At 57.0% G+C, this 14,814-nt stretch overlaps 1 protein-coding gene across 1 annotated transcript in view; it reads right to left on the bottom strand.

Moving 5' to 3' along the window:
* Positions 1 to 2,961: 2,961 nt before the first annotated feature.
* The window catches only part of LOC144731864 (twinfilin-2-like), a 28,606-nt gene continuing 16,753 nt past the window's right edge, over positions 2,962 to 14,814 (bottom strand). The window contains exons 5-9 of the mRNA XM_078613164.1: positions 11,092 to 11,196; positions 9,632 to 9,757; positions 5,638 to 5,788; positions 4,402 to 4,523; positions 2,962 to 3,123 (exon numbers count right to left, since the gene is read on the bottom strand). Of these exons, the coding sequence (XP_078469290.1) occupies positions 2,962 to 3,123; positions 4,402 to 4,523; positions 5,638 to 5,788; positions 9,632 to 9,757; positions 11,092 to 11,196 (666 nt within the window). The remainder of the gene's footprint in view (positions 3,124 to 4,401; positions 4,524 to 5,637; positions 5,789 to 9,631; positions 9,758 to 11,091; positions 11,197 to 14,814) is intronic.

The following is a 14,814-nucleotide window of genomic DNA, read 5'->3' as shown; positions in this document are numbered from 1 at the left end:
CAAATTATTCTTACTCTGTTGATCTATTGCATTGTGAGCGACACAGCAGGTTCGGCAGAGTCGGTCCACCTTTGTACAGAGTGCACGTCGCGTAGCGACGATCATCACGCGCGAGTGGGAGGTTTGATCTTTGTGCACACGATGGCAACGATGAGGGCGATGACGATGGTGAAGATAGTGACGATGGTGACGATGATGAAGATAGTGACGATGACGACGATGATGGTGTTAATGATGGTGACGATGATGGTGTTAATGATGGTGACGATGATGGTGTTAATGGTGACGATGATGAAGATAGTGCCGATGGTGATGATGGTGACGACGACGATGGTGAAGATGAAGACGATGGTGATGAAGACGATGGTGATGATGACGATGGTGATGACGACGACGATGGTGATGATGACGATGGTGACGATAATGGTGACGACGATGATGGTGACGACGATGATGATGACGACGATGATGATGTTGACGACGATGGTGAAGATCAAGACGATGGTGACGACGATGATGATGGGGACGACGATGATGGTGACGACGATGATGGTGACGACGATGATGGTGACGACGATGATGGTGACGACGATGATGGTGACGACGATGATGGTGACGACGACGCGGCTCCTTCCAGGAGGAGCAGCTCCTCCCCCTCCACACTCCGGAACCAAACGCACGGGTGGGAGGGAGAGGCTCTACTCGTCACACGGCAATGATACCCCCCCCCCCCCCCACACGGTGCACGTCTAAAGCGTGGGGTGAGCGAGGGGTGAGCGAGGGGTGAGCGAGGGGTGAGCGAGGGGTGAGCGTGGAGTGAGCGTGGGGTGAGCGAGGGGTGAGCGTGGGTGAGTGAGTGTGGGGTGAGCGTGGGTGAGCATGGGTGAGCGTGGGGTGAGCGAGGGGTGAGTGAGGGGTGAGCGTGGGTGAGTGTGGGTGAGATGTGGGGTGAGCGTGGATGAGCGTGGGTGAGCGTGGTAGCGTGGCTGGGAGGGGGGATGCGGTGCGCAGCGGCCGGTCGTCTCAGCGAGTTGACCTCCTGGCGGGAGCGAACTCTCCACGCCCCCTGCGACAGCCTCAGAAGCGCACCCAGCCTGGCACCGTGGTGACGTCCATGCCACTTAGCGGCGAATGTCGTCCTGTGGTGAAGGGGAGACGAGCGAAGTTGCCGAAGGGATTTTGAGAAGTCGTCTGAACACGGCAGTGCGGCGGTCCCTGCTCATTACAAATCGAGCGCACGGCTTGTGTCGTTGTTGATGCGTGATTAGTTTAAATTTAAACTCAACTGTGCACCATCTCTTGTTCCACCTACATACGAGAGACAGATCCCCCGTTGTCGCGTACACTGGGCTGCTGGGGCAAGCGCTGTTAGCGAGCACAAGGCCGGCACACGAGGCAAGAGTGGGGATGGTGTGTCCAGAATCACGCTCGGCCACCTTTGTCTCCCCAGTGCTGATGTTTACACACCGCACCAGGTACTCAATGAAGGTTAAGGCCGAGTAAGCCTAGAGGAGGCCCAGCACCGGATCAGGTATTTGATGATGGCTGTGAGCGGAAATTGAACTCGGGCTGGCTGGGTTCATAGCGCAGTGCGTTAACTGAATGCACGACCGCTCCACACGCACTTACGCACACACACACGCGTACACACGCACCTACGCATGCGTGCACAAACACACGTGAACGCACACACACACGCACGCACACAGACACACGCACGCACACAGACACACATGCACGAATCGGCACACACGCGTGTGCTCATGCCAAATCGGCAGAAATTAAAATCTTTCCAAGCCACCCCCCAGCAAAACGATTCAGCAGCCCCCTCCTCCCCCCCCCCCCTTGGCACATTTCAATTCACGAGAAGCCTCCTGCCCCCTCCCCTGCCCCCTCCCCCCCACCGGCCAAATTTGTGAGCGTGGCCGGGAAACCGGAACCCCCCCCCCCCCTCACCCACCCAGCCGGCAGACTGTGGCAGGCCTGGTCCATCCGCAGCGAGGCGGCGCCGCCAGGGGCCGGGATCGGCTCCACGGACGTCGCTCGCCGACCCACCGCCGACGGCGTCGCTGTCGCCGTCGGCGGCGGCGGGCACAGTCCCCTCGCGGGTGCGGAACGCCCCGAGAAAAACCGAGAAAACTCGAGACGTGTCGCCGCTCTCCGTCGCCCCCGGCGAGCGACGTCTTCTGACGTTCCGCCCCCCCCCCCGCTCCCCTTCGTCGTCACCCGCCGTGCGTCGTACGCGGAGGTACGGGGGGGGGGGCGGTGGCGGCCCCCCGGAACACGCAACACGCACAGCCCGCTCTCCTATAATGCCGCATGTTGTTTTCACACACGCGCGCAGAAACGTAGGAACGCGTGCGTGCCGAAGGTTCGCCTTGTTGATGATTTTTCTTCTTCCAGGAAATAAAAAATGATAAAAACGCGATCCCAGCGACAAGCCCTCCACGAGACGAGGACACGAAGGGGAAAAACAAATCCTACGATTCAGAACCGAAGTTAAACTCAAATAGGTGGAAAAAAACTTGACGGAATTAAAACGTCGGACATTGATTGATGCGCGGTGCCGGGCTGATATTTGGGGTTCACGGAGATCCGGGGGACGGGAGAGAAGATATTTGTGTCAAGTCTCCGTCCGTTGCTCCAACCACACCCCCCCCCCGCTATCGCCAGCCCTTGAAAATTCCACATCTCTACGGAAAAAGGTGCCTCTCCATTGTGTCACGAGGGTAACGCGCACGCGGGGGTGGGCGGGGGAGGGGCAGGAACGTCCGCGAAGGGGAGACGGAGCGCCGAGGATCGGCTTCGCTGGCGCGGATCGCGAGCGAGACGGCTCGCCGGTCGCACCCGTCGCGAACTTTCCCCGCCGCCCACGCGACGACCCCGCAACGTCCCGTCCTGCTCACCGCCACCTCGTCGTTCAGCTCACCCCCCGCCCCCCCCCTACCCCCCCCCCCCCCCCTAGTCGTCACCCTCCCCCGGGCTCTTGGTGATCCTCTTGACGCCGCGTTTCCCCGTGGGGCCGCGGGGCTTGGCGAAGGCCGGCTTGTAGGCATGCTGCTTGGGGTGCACCTCTTCGTAGAGAAACTCCTCCGTCAGCTCGTCGCGGTCCTCAATCTCGATCTAAGAGCACACACACACACGCAGACGCGCACACACGCGCAGACACACACATGAAGATGCACAGACGCGCACACACACACAGACATGCACCCGTACGCGCACACACATGCACACACGCAGCCAAAGACAAAAATATCACCCGTGTAGCCTTAACAGACTGTTGGGGCAAGTGCTGTTAGCGAGCAGCTCCTATGAAGGCCGGCATGGCACACGAGGGCGTGGGTCGCCGGCACCACGCCCGGCCTCCTTTGTCTCCCCCAGTGGCGATGTTTACACACCGCACCAGGTACCCATTTGAGGCCGAGTCAACCTACGGGAGGCCCAGGACGGGGTTCAGATAATCGTCACCGGCGTTGGCCATGAGTGGGAATCGAATTCGCATCACCAGGTTCGCAGCAGGCTAACCGCTACACCCACCGCTCCACACACACACACGCACACACACACGCACGCGCACACACACGCACACACACACACACGCACACACGCACGCACACACACACACGCACGCACACACACACGCACACACACACACACACGCACACACACACACGCACGCACACACACGCACGCACGCACACACACACACGCACACACACACGTACACACACACACACGCACACACACACACGCACACACACACACACGCACACACACACACACGCACACACACACACACACGCACGCGCAAGCTTCCAACCCCGCGCTGTAACTTGTTGTGCCGGCCCGCGGTGCGGCACGTCCGGGGCGATCTCCGTCATCGCCGCGGGAGCGTGTTCAAAACGCGGATTGGATGCAACGCGGTCGAGCGAAGGGAACCACGGTCGCACGCGAGACGCAATGATCGCTCGTTGTGACGGCTGCCTCGGCGTAGCATGGTCGTCATGGCACAGGGCGGCGACGACAAGATAACAACCACGGGTGTATCTCTGGCCATGACTCACACCGCCAGAAAGGGCATCTCGCACCCACAGGGGGCGCGTGCACCGCAGGTCAAGACGGCGCTGCGGATTCCACGCCGCCAACCACTCCCTCCCCTTCCCCCTCGTCTCTCCTCATTCTCTCTCCCTTGCTCTGGTCTTCTCTCTATCTAACCTGCACCCTCTCGCTCGCTCACTCGCTCTCACTTTCTCGCTCTCCTCCACCCCCTCTCCATCACTTGCTCTGGCCTTCTCTATCTAACCTGCGCTCACTCGCTCTCTCACTCACTCGCTCTCACTTTCTCGCTCTCTCCGCCTCCCCCCCGACTCGCTCTCCCACCCTCTCGCCCGCCCTCACCTTGCGAGCGATGTCCAGGCCCAGCTTCTGCTCCACGGTGTCGATGAGTGGCCCCTTGCAGCTGGAGTAGAGCATCCGCTCCTTGATGCTGCACTTGTATCCGGGCATCGAGTAGATGAACACTGTGGGGGGCAGGGGAGGGGGAGGGCAGGTGGGGGGCGGTCGGGGGAGCAGGGGGGGGGGGGCACCAAGCCACAGTGTTCACACGGCCGCTGGGAGCAGCGGAGCCAGGGGGATGGGGGTGGGGGGGGGGCGGTGGGGGGGGGGCAGAGAGCCAGCCAGCTAGGGGGGGGGGGGCTGCCCAGAGTGTGGCCTGACTCTGAACTCTTAGAACATAAACCCAGAGCCCCTCGGGGGTTTAAACGCTGGAGGGGGAGGAGGGGGATGGGGACACATGGAGGTGGTGGTGATGTAGAGTGGTGGTGGTGGTGTAGTGGTGGTGGTGTAGAGTGGTGGTGTAGAGTGGTGGTGGTGGTGTAGAGTGGTGGTGGTGTAGAGTGGTGGTGGTGGTGTAGAGTGGTGGTGGTGTAGAGTGGTGGTGGTGGTGGTGTAGAGTGGTGGTGGTGGTGGTGTAGAGTGGTGGTGGTGTAGAGTGGTGGTGGTGGTGTAGAGTGGTGGTGGTGTAGAGTGGTGGTGGTGTAGAGTGGTGGTGGTGGTGTAGAGTGGTGGTGGTGTAGAGTGGTGGTGGTGTAGAGTGGTGGTGGTGTAGAGTGGTGGTGGTGTAGAGTGGTGGTGGTGGTGTAGAGTGGTGGTGGTGGTGGTGTAGAGTGGTGGTGGTGTAGAGTGGTGGTGGTGGTGGTGTAGTGGTGGTGGTGTAGAGTGGTGGTGGTGGTGTAGAGTGGTGGTGGTGTAGAGTGGTGGTGGTGGTGGTGTAGAGTGGTGGTGGTGTAGAGTGGTGGTGGTGTTGAGTGGTGGTGGTGGTGTAGAGTGGTGGTGGTGGTGGTGTAAAGTGGTGGTGGTGGTGTAAAGTGGTGGTGGTGGTGTAGAGTGGTGGTGGTGGTGTAGAGTGGTGGTGGTGGTGTAGAGTGGTGGTGGTATAGAGTGGTGGTGGTGGTGGTGTAGAGTGGTGGTGGTGGTGTAGAGTGGTGGTGGTGGTGTAGAGTGGTGGTGGTGGTGTAGAGTGGTGGTGGTGTAGAGTGGTGGTGGTGGTGTAGAGTGGTGGTGGTGGTGTAGAGTGGTGGTGGTGTAGAGTGGTGGTGGTGGTGTAGAGTGGTGGTGGTGCTGCGCCACGCCTACCGGTGGACTCGAGGCGGTCTCCCTCGTGCGAGTGCGGGAAGATGAAGAAGTGGTAGCGGGCGGCGTTCTCCGGCACGCAGCGCGGCAGCTCGGCCACGGAGATCTGCTTGGCGTGCTCCAGGTTGATCGTCTCCTTGTCCAGGTCCACCGACTGCGAGCAAAGACAAAAGCCAACCCCGCCGGCCGGCCGATTTGACAACGCAGAACCCGCCGGACGAAGGTCCGATTGGCGCGGTTGGCCACGCTCGCTGCGAAAGCTTCTGTTCCGACGCGGATACGCGACAAGCACCGACCGTGCCGAATTCTACTGCAGGGCGCGCACACGCACGGGCGAGTGGTCCGGCGCGAACGCCGACGATCAGCGGGCACGCGGACGCACGCTCTGACACTCGCTCACACGCACGCTCTGACACTCGCTCACACGCACGCTCTGACACTCGCTCACACGCACGCTCTGACACTCGCTCACACGCACGCTCTGACACTCGCTCACACGCACGCTCTGACACTCGCTCACACGCACGCTCTGACACTCGCTCACACGCTCTGACACTCGCTCACACGCTCTGACACTCGCTCACACGCACGCTCTGACACTCGCTCACACGCACGCTATGACACTCGCTCTGACACACGCTCTGACACTCGCTCACACGCTCTGACACTCGCTCAGAGACTCGCTCAGACACTCGCACACATGCTCTGACACTCGCTCACTCGCTCTAACACTCGCTCAGAGACTCGCTCAGACACTCGCACACATGCTCTGACACTCGCTCAGAGACTCGCTCAGACACTCGCACACACGCTGACACTCGCTCTGACACTCGCTCTGACACTCGCTCACTCGCTCTGACACTCGCTCACTCGCTCTGACACTCGCTCACTCGCTCTGACACTCGCTCACTCGCTCTGACACTCGCTCACTCGCTCTGACACTCGCTCACTCGCTCTGACACTCGCTCACTCGCTCTGACACTCGCTCACTCGCTCTGACACTCGCTCACACACTCTGACACTCACTCGCTCTGACACTCGCTCATACACACACTCTCCACGCACGCCGGCCGAGACGATCGTCGCCGGTGTTGGTGGCCGTGGGCGGGAATGGAACTCGGGTCCGCCGGGTTCGTAGCGCAGCGCTAACCGCTGCGCCACCGCTCCCCACGCCGCTGCCTACAAACGTTTGTTCGCGTCACCTGTAAGCGCACTAACAGAACCGGTCATTAACCGGTTCGAAACGATTTACTGCAAGTACAAAAAACTTTCTGGAGCGGTAAACACGACGCGTGTTACCACGGTGGGGGTGCAGCGGTGAGCATAAACCGCTTCTGTTCCTCACTAGAACTCCACCGGAATAATTTACTGGTCCCTGACTTTATGAACAGGTAACCGGTTCTTTCGCACCGCTCGTAAACAACCGTCCTAAATCGGGAGGTGCGGGGGAAGGACAACAAACTAAAACACGAAAAGAAGTTGAAAAATAAATGAGTTTTCAATCTCGGTTTAAAAGCGCATCGCTCCGGTGGCTTCCCAATATGGGAAGAGCGTTCCAGACGGCCACAGAAGCGCATCTGCGAGCGCGCGATGTGGCATCCGTCTTTGTTCGATGGCCAGCCAAAAGGCGACGCAGCAGCAAGGATGACCGGAGTTCGATCGTCCCCACAGCACGGGGCTGTTGCCGCAAGGCGCTGGTGCCTTGAGCACCGACACGCGGCAGGCCGCAGCAGTTCCACAGCAGCGGCCTACGATGGTGGCCGTGCGATACCAAACAACTCATCTGCAGTGCAAATTCCCTGCCGACCGAGCAATTTTAAGAGCCGCGGCAGCAAATATCCCCCGTATAGCCTCAACGGACTATTGGGGCAAGTGCTGTTAGCGAGCACCTATGAAGGCCAGCAACGGCACACGAGGAGGTGGGTGGCCAACACCACGCCCGGCTGCCTTTGTCTCCCGAGTGGCGATGTTTACACACTGGGCACTCATTTGAGGCCGAGTCGACCTAGGGGAGGCTCAGGACCAGTTCAGATAATCGTCACCGACGTTGGCCGCGAGCGGGAATCGAACCCGGGTCGCCGGGTTCGGAGCGCGGCGCGCTAACCGCTACCCACACACGCGCACACACAGTAACACACACGCGCACACACAGTAACACACACGCGCACACACAGTAACACACACGCGCACACACAGTAACACACGCGCACACACAGTAACACACACGCGCACAGTAACACACACGCGCACAGTAACACACACACACAGTAACACACACACACAGTAACACACACACGCACACGCACACAGTAACACACACGCACACAGTAACACACACGCACACAGTAACACACACGCACACAGTAACACACACGCACACAGTAACACACACGCACACAGTAACACACACGCACACAGTAACACACACGCACACAGTAACACACACACAACAACCGCCATTCGCCACTAAGTGGCGGTGACGTCACCACGACGCTTGAGCCAGGCCAAGTGCACCTTGAGGCCACGTGAAGTGTCGAACGCCCGCTGGCAGGAGGTCACGGGGCAGACCCAGCAGGTGCCACGGGTCGACTGACCGAGATGACCGAGATGACTGGCAGATGCACCACCTGTGCCCCTTACTGTACCAACTTGCTGTGCTTTAGCCACCCGGCACTCCGCTCGTTGTTGTGAGCGTCGCTCCTCCGCCCTCCGTTGTTGTTGGAGGGCGACTGCCTCCAACTGCCCAGTAGCGTCCTTCACGAGCCTCCTCCACTGAGGCCGATCTTGACACTGCTGGTACCAGTCATCGGCAAGTCCACTCAGCTCCACGTCCTCCTGTACCACATCACTCCATCTCTTCTCTAGCCCGTACCGCGCCCGTTTAGCCCCCTCGATCCGGCCGAACAAAAGCTGTTTAGAGGCATGCGGTGGCTGGGCATGCGGGCTACATGACCCAGCCAACGCAGCCTTGCCTGCCGGAGGAGCTCACCGATGGGACATTGCCCAGATCTTTCAAGGATTTGTGAGCCCCTCACACAATCCAGCCTGGTTAAACCCAGGATGGATCGTAGGCAGGCCAGCCTAAATGTTTCCAACCGGCGAAAATGCTCCATTAGGGGGGTCCACGTTTCGCAAGCGTAGAGAAGGGAGGGAATGACCGTGGCCGAGAAGACCTGAAGCTTCGTGAGGAGTGATAGACCAGGTAGCTGCCACACAGCGTTACGCAACCGATGAAAAGATATTGCCGCTCGACTGATTCGGAGTGAGACCTCTGCTGATAAACTGGAGCCGGTCATAAGCACACTGCCCAGGTATGGGAAACTCTCCACTCTCTCCACAACTGCCCCATCACCGATTGGGAGTTGTGGGAGTGGAGTGTCCAATGGTACAAAATACCCAGGCAGGTGCTTCGTTTTGGTGGGGCTGATGGTAAGGCCCCACCTCTTAGTGGCACGCTCCAGTCTCAGCAGCAGCGTCTCCAACTCCTCTTCTGGATGAGCAGCTATTACCAAATCATCGGCATACATAACGTGGTTGACCAATAGGGAGCCATCCCTTGCTCGCACCCGGGCGTCGATCAGCCTCCCATTATATCTGTACCAAATGGAAAATCCCCCGGTACAGTTATTGAAGGCTTCACGAACTACGCAGTCGAAATAGATGTTAAATAATGTGGGAGCCAGAGGACATCCCTGTCGCACCCCAAGGTGTACAGGGAAAGGCTCCGACTCCCGACCACGTAGTTTTACCCACACACACACAGTAACACACACACAGTAACACACACACAAACACACACAGTAACACACACAGTAACACAAGCACACACAGTAACACACGCGACCACAAACGGCCGGCTCGCTTCTGAACAAAACCACGTGGGACTGATGAACTTGGACCGCCGTCCCGGCACCGACCGTTTTGACCGAACTGAAACGCGAGCGCCGCCGAACCGAGCGGCCGCCGCGACGCGTCCACGCCCACAGGTTGCCCGCACCAGCTGCACGTAGTTGACCTCTCCCTTGCTGAACCTTTGCAGCGCCTGCAGCGCCCGCTCCTGGATGGGAAAGGAGACGCCCTGCAGCGTCTGCTGTTTGCTGTCCACGCTGATGTCAGTCTTCACCTGCACGGGGAGGGTGGCGTTGGACGGGGAGGGGGAGGAGAGCCGGGCCGGGCCGGGCGGGGTGATCTCACTCACGCCGGCTCACGCTGCTCTCCCAGCAGGGCACCACTGTGCGTCTGCTGTGCGTGGATGTGCGTGCCTGTCTGTGCGTGCGTGTCTTGTGCATGTCTGTGTGTCTGCTGTGCATATCTGTGCGTGAGTGGATGTGCGTGCGTGTCTGTGCGTGCGTGTCTGTGCGTGAGTGTTTGCTGTGCGTGTCTGTGTGCGTGTGTCTGTGTGCGTGTGTCTGCTGCGTGTGTGCATCACTGGGGAGCGGTAGTGTTCGGGGTTTGGCGCTGCGCTACGAACCCGGTGACCCGACTTCGATTCCCGCTCATGGCCAACACCAGTGACGAATATCTGAACTGGTCCCGGGCCTCCTCTCCTAGGTCGACTCAGCCTGAAATGAGTACCTGGTGTGGTAAGTGTGTGTCTCAGGTACTGTGCCGGTCTTCATGGCTGCATGCTAACAGCACTTGTCCCAAGGCTCTATTAAGGGTACCAGGGGGAGCTTTGTCTGCGTGTCGCTGTTCCTTCCAGTGCCTCCCCATGCCTCCGAGTGTCTGGCGGTGTCTCTGCTCCTCCCTCCCTGTTCTTCGCTGCCTCCGTGTCGCTCCCGGCATGCCCTCATTCCAACCGCGTCTCCCCGTTCCTCTCGGTGCCTCGGTGTGCCTCCCCGTGTCTCCCCATGTGCCTCCCCGTGTGCCTCCCCGTGTCACCCCGTTCCGCATTGTTCCTTCCTGTGTATGGCCGCATCTCCCATTTCCTTCCCCACGCTTCCCCCCATCTCCCCGCGCCTTCCCACTCCTCTGCACATCACCCCAGCGTCTTCCTACTCCTCCCCGCGTCTCACCGCACCTCCCCGAGTCTCCCCTGCTCCTCCCTGCGTGTCCCCCGAGTCTTCCCCACGTCTCCCCGCGTCTCCGCCACGTCTCCGCCACGTCTCCCCACGTCTCCCCGAGTCTCCGAGTCTGCCCCACGTCTCTCCCTAGTCTCCCCACGTCTCCCCACGTCTCTCCCACGTCTCCCCACATCTCCCCACGTGTCCCCACGTCTTTCCCATGTCTCCCCACATCTCCCAACGTGTCCCCACGTCTCTCCCACGTCTCTCCCACGTCTCTCCCACGTGTCCCCACATCTCCCCACGTGTCCCCACGTCTCCCCGAGTCTCCCCCGTGTCTCTCCCGTGTCTCTCCCACGTCTCCCCACGTCTCTCCCGCGTCTCTTCCGCGTCTCTTCCGTGTCTCCCCCACGACTCCCCCCCCCCCCGTGTGTCCCTGCGGCTGCTCTCTCACCTCGTTGAGCTTCAGCTTCTGTAGCTCGGCCTCGGCGGCCGTGAGGGGGTTGGGTGCGTTGCTCAGCTTGAGGTGCTTCTTGTACCCGGAGAGGCTCACCTCCTCCTGCAGGTGAGAGGCACCAGTTCGTCACACACCGCGTACAACACAATTACCATCATATACAACTACTATACTACTCATTCACCATTCTATACAACTACTATACTGCACAATTGCCAAACACACAGTGGGCCTGTATAATTGGAGTTTACGTGTCTCTCTCTCCCCGTGGTCACGTAGATTTTTCACCGGGCCTTCCGGTTTTTCCCTCATCCACATTTGGAATCAACGTCACGCGTTTAAAGTACACTGGTACCTTGGTATACGTCGTTAATTCGTTCCAGAAGGTAGGACTTATACCGAAAATGACGTAAACCAAACGAATTTTTCCCATAAGAAATAAAGGGAAAGGAAATAATCCGTTCCAGAGTATAAGAAATTATATTATATATGGCATATTATACATTAATGGGGTTGTATAAAATAACGTAGACACTACATATTACTAAAATGCATACATAAATTAAAATAAATGCGTAAATTAATTAAAATAAATTGAAATAAAATTAAACATCACTTTACCTTGCTGAGAGGAGTTGACAGCCTACGAGGATGGTGGTGAGGAAGGGGAGGAGTCGTGAACGGGGTCTACGTGGGTACGCGGTGACTCATCCCGACCCATACAAGTTCTAGCAAGCGCGTCGTATCCCAAGCAAGACGTCGTATCCCAAGACATTTTTTTCTCGTCAAAACACGACGTATACCAAACTCGACGTATTCCAAAGCGGTCATATAGCGAGGTATGACTGTATTTGGCTGCTGTGAATGTCCACGCGGTGACGACACAAGCCACCACGTTGAGCTATCATTTGTGATCGCCGGGTGCACTTCTCAAAGAGAGCCACGTAGGCTCTTTGGGCCTTTACCTGGTAAAATAAAAAATAATAATAAATTGCCAATTAAAATAAAAGTCGCTGTAAAGAAACTGCCAGCGTAGGTCTCTGTGAGTCCGAGTGATTGTAGGAACCCAGCACCTCCGATTAGCACGGCTGGCTACGTACGGTGCATACATAGACTCGCACGAAGACCCATAGTCACACAGAGACCCATAGACTAACAGAAACCCATTCTCACACAGACCCATAGACTCACACAGAGACCCATAGACTCACACAGAGAACCATAGACTCACACAGAGATCCATAGACTCACACACAGACCCATAGACTCACACACAGACCCATAGACTCACACACAGACCCATAGACTCACACACAGACCCATAGACTCACAAAGAGACCCATAGACTCGCGCAGAGTCCCATAGACTCACGCAGAGACCCATAGACTCACGCAGAGACCCATAGACTCACGCAGAGACCCATAGACTCACGCAGAGACCCATAGACTCACACAGAGACCCATAGACTCACGCAGAGACCCATAGACTCACGCAGAGACCCATAGACTCGACCGAGAACTGTCGCGGATTGCCTGTGCCCCTCTCCTGACGGTCGCCCCACCACAGCACGTTGCACCGGGCTCGCGTTTCCATTGCAGTAACAACATCATCATAACAAAACGTACAAAAAAATTGGTGTCTGAGTATACGGGGTCCTTATGCGAGTACAGGAGGCTCTCGATGATTCGGCGTTAATGACGGGGAGGACGGCCGCAAATAATTATAAATCGCGGATGATTTAAAAAAAACATCAATTTTCTGTGGATCTCTCTGCCAAAACGCACCAATATGGGTATAGATTACGTTTAAGGTAAGAACATTGAGTTTGCGCAAAAATTGCAGTAGGGAACACTTTCCTGCTCCCACGCAGAAGGCTGTAAGTGGATAGCAGAACCACGCCAATCAAACGCCACCCAATGTTGGAAAAAATATGCAAATACAGAGACTCCTCTACTTACGAACATTGGACTTACGAATAGACATGGTCCGCATGTCCAGTTGCCCGTTCGGACCGAGAGTCGTAAATTCAACCGCCGCACAATAGATGGCGGTGGTGGTATCTACATTTGCAGAACGTGAAGAACCAGTGGCATCTACATCACACAAGAGATGATGCAACTTTTAAAGCTATTCCCCGTGTTTAGTGTACACGCCGTACAACACGTTTGGAATCGACAGGAATAAAGTTGGAATTACGAACAAATCGACTTATGAACAGACCTCTGGAACCGAACTCGTTCAAAAGTAGAGGAGACACTGTACTGTACTGCAGAGGCAATCGATGGGTTTCAGATTAACCGGAGCACCCATATTTGTTCGGTTTTAAGAACGTGAGACTTGTAATACACAATTCCAAGAATAACGACGCGTAACCGTTTTTAGATTATTAATTTGGGCTTGAGGGGGAAATAATCCACGAGTTGTTCATTCGTGTCAACACCTCAGGTGCGCGCGGTTAAATCCGCCAATCGGATAAACTGCACGTGGACAAATCGGGAAGTCTACCGTCTATGATGCTTCATGCGAGTCTATGGGTCTCCTCTATGGCTCCCTGTGCGAGTGTAAAGGGGGGTCCTCCCCGCCCCCCCCCCCCCTTGCGTGAGTTTAGGGGTCTCTCCTCCACTCCGCACATCGCTCTTTTGCCCAGTCTAGCCAAGACCCCCAAAAACTGTGGGTGCCATCGCCTTGCTCGGGAAAATGCTCGGAACTCTTTTTCTTTTTCTCGTTGCTTCAAAATTTGGCAGCAAAGGCAACAAGAAAAGCCGTGAAAGGCGAAAGTAATAATAATGTTAAATGGAAAGAGAATTACGTTCGCTCACGCCTCGCGTACGCACGGCTGGGAAGGTGACTCGTTGCAGTAAATCGGTTCGAAATGTCCAAAAATTCACCGTTCGTGATGAACGAACACGGCAGCACGTGAGACGCACGATGCGAATGAGACGGTACAGACGGGACGGGCAATATAAATCAAGGGGTAAAAAACTGAGAATTGGCGACGAACCTTTACATTCCTGATACACACACGCATGCGCGAGCGTGCAAAGCCCTCGCGAAGACTTTTGTAACCCATCCCTTGCAACATCGACACACAAGAGAAAACGTTACCCTGGGTAGCCGACACAGACCGCTGGGGCGCGTGCTCTCAGAGAAACACCTATGAAGGCCGACTTGGGCGCATGAGGTCGATTGGATGTGGTCGGCACCATCGAACTCGGGAGATGGGTTTTCGCGGCACGGTGTGCTAACCGCAGCGCCGCCGCTGTTACCTAACATCAACTGTTACGTAACGTGTGCACAAGCACACACACATGAATTACACGATTTATGGGTTAGAGATGTTAACTCCCTCGTCGCCTGGTATGCAGGATGGTCGTGGGTCCGACCCCAACCCTGACGCCTGTGTATGTAGAGTTGGCATGTTCTCCCCGTGGTCGCCTGGATTCTTCTCTGGGTTTTCCGGTTTCCCCTCTACATTTAGAATCAACATGGGTTCAGAGTATTTGGCTGCTATAAATGTCCACGCGACGATAAGCCACTTCGTCGAGCTGCCGTTTGTGGCCAGGTCACTTCAGACAAAGGGATATGTAGCTCAGTGGGCCTTGCCTGGTAAATCAAAATACAGTTTGTTCTCCTATAGCGCGGTAGCTGCGTTCCTGAAGAACACCTTCTTATGGAAAATCGAGTTATCATAAATAATACGTAACTTAGGGTAAAGCACAG

This window comes from Lampetra planeri, chromosome 40 (genome assembly GCF_965212315.1).
Source record: "Lampetra planeri chromosome 40, kcLamPlan1.2.h2, whole genome shotgun sequence".
Taxonomy (NCBI): Eukaryota; Metazoa; Chordata; class Hyperoartia; order Petromyzontiformes; family Petromyzontidae; genus Lampetra; species Lampetra planeri.
The sequence above is the reverse complement of the archived record's forward strand: the minus strand, read 5'-3'. Positions and strand labels throughout refer to the sequence as shown.